At 42.3% G+C, this 1219-nt stretch overlaps 1 protein-coding gene across 1 annotated transcript in view; it reads left to right on the forward strand.

Moving 5' to 3' along the window:
* Positions 1–544: 544 nt before the first annotated feature.
* The window catches only part of CSRP2 (cysteine and glycine rich protein 2), a 16953-nt gene continuing 16278 nt past the window's right edge, over positions 545–1219 (forward strand). The window contains exon 1 of the mRNA XM_044679184.1: positions 545–601. Coding sequence (XP_044535119.1) covers positions 545–601 — 57 coding nt within the window. The remainder of the gene's footprint in view (positions 602–1219) is intronic.

Consider the following 1219-nt stretch of genomic DNA (forward strand, 5'->3'; position numbering starts at 1 on the left):
AAAGTCTGGCTTCTTTTGTTTGGACTATTCTGGGGCTGGTTTCTAAGGGAGGGTTTGGCTTTTCATTTTGTTTTCAAGAACAAATTTTTGTAAGCAAGACTGATTTGGGGTGTTATCTAAGATGTATGCATATATATGTTTGAATGTTGATCACTAAGAAATAGGACCTTTTTATTCTGCCTGAGTAGACACTTGGGAAGGGAGGTCCATGAATCTTGACTCATCTTGGCTCATGCAGACATAACTGAGGCTCTGGGCTTCCAGCCTCCTAGTGACTTCAGGCTTTTGTTCAAGGACCATCCCGACCTGCTCACAACATGGTTTATGATGCTATGAAGTAAATTCTGGCCTCTGAGCCACATATACTGACAGGCCTTAGAAAAGGGACAAAGCCTTACTGTTGGCGCCATTCTCTGACATCCATACGGGAAAAATACCCCAGATTAGTGAAGCATAGAAACTTAAATTATCTCCATCTGGATGGGTGTTTATTGTAGTTACAGTAAAATCCTTGTGCATGCAAAATGGACTAGTCACAGCCATAATGGTTGATGATACAATTACCTTAAATCTTGAGCTGACAAATAGGAACCATGCTTTTGTAGGACAGTGTGGTGGTCTCCGTTTCCCCTATGGAGGATGTCATAGCATTAAAAAAATATTTTTTTGCTAAATGGCATAAATTTGGCTGTCACAAGCGATTAAACCTAGCCTAAAGCTCTTTCCTCCAACAAGTTCACTGATTCTCAGATTTTAGCTTGGGGGTTCGATGGGTAACTGGCCCCCTGCTTCCCTCCCCCACCCCCCACCTTCCTTGGCAAGGAGTGAATTCCTGAGGAGCTGGAAGAGTCTTATGCCTGGAGGCTTGGACCGCTCCACTGAACAAAATCCTTTGTCATGGAGAAACAGTCTCATATAACAAACCAAACTCCTCTGAAATGATCTGGCAGCCTAGGATGAGAAAAGCTGAGGTTATTTGGAAGGGTGGGAAGACTTTCTAAGCAAAGTTAAATCTCCAGTTAACTTCTCTTGTTTGAGATTACTGCTACATTTCTGCATTTTAGTTTATACCTGACTCCCAAAATATTATAGAAATGTTTTAACATAGTGTCTCTCTCTCTCTCTCTCTCCTTCACACTCTCTCTCTCCTTCTCTCTCTCTCTCTCTCTCTCTCTTTCACACTCTCTCTCTCCTTCTCTCTCTCTCTCTCTCTCTCTCT

This window comes from Gracilinanus agilis, chromosome 5 (assembly GCF_016433145.1).
Source record: "Gracilinanus agilis isolate LMUSP501 chromosome 5, AgileGrace, whole genome shotgun sequence".
NCBI classification, from domain to species: domain Eukaryota; kingdom Metazoa; phylum Chordata; class Mammalia; order Didelphimorphia; family Didelphidae; genus Gracilinanus; species Gracilinanus agilis.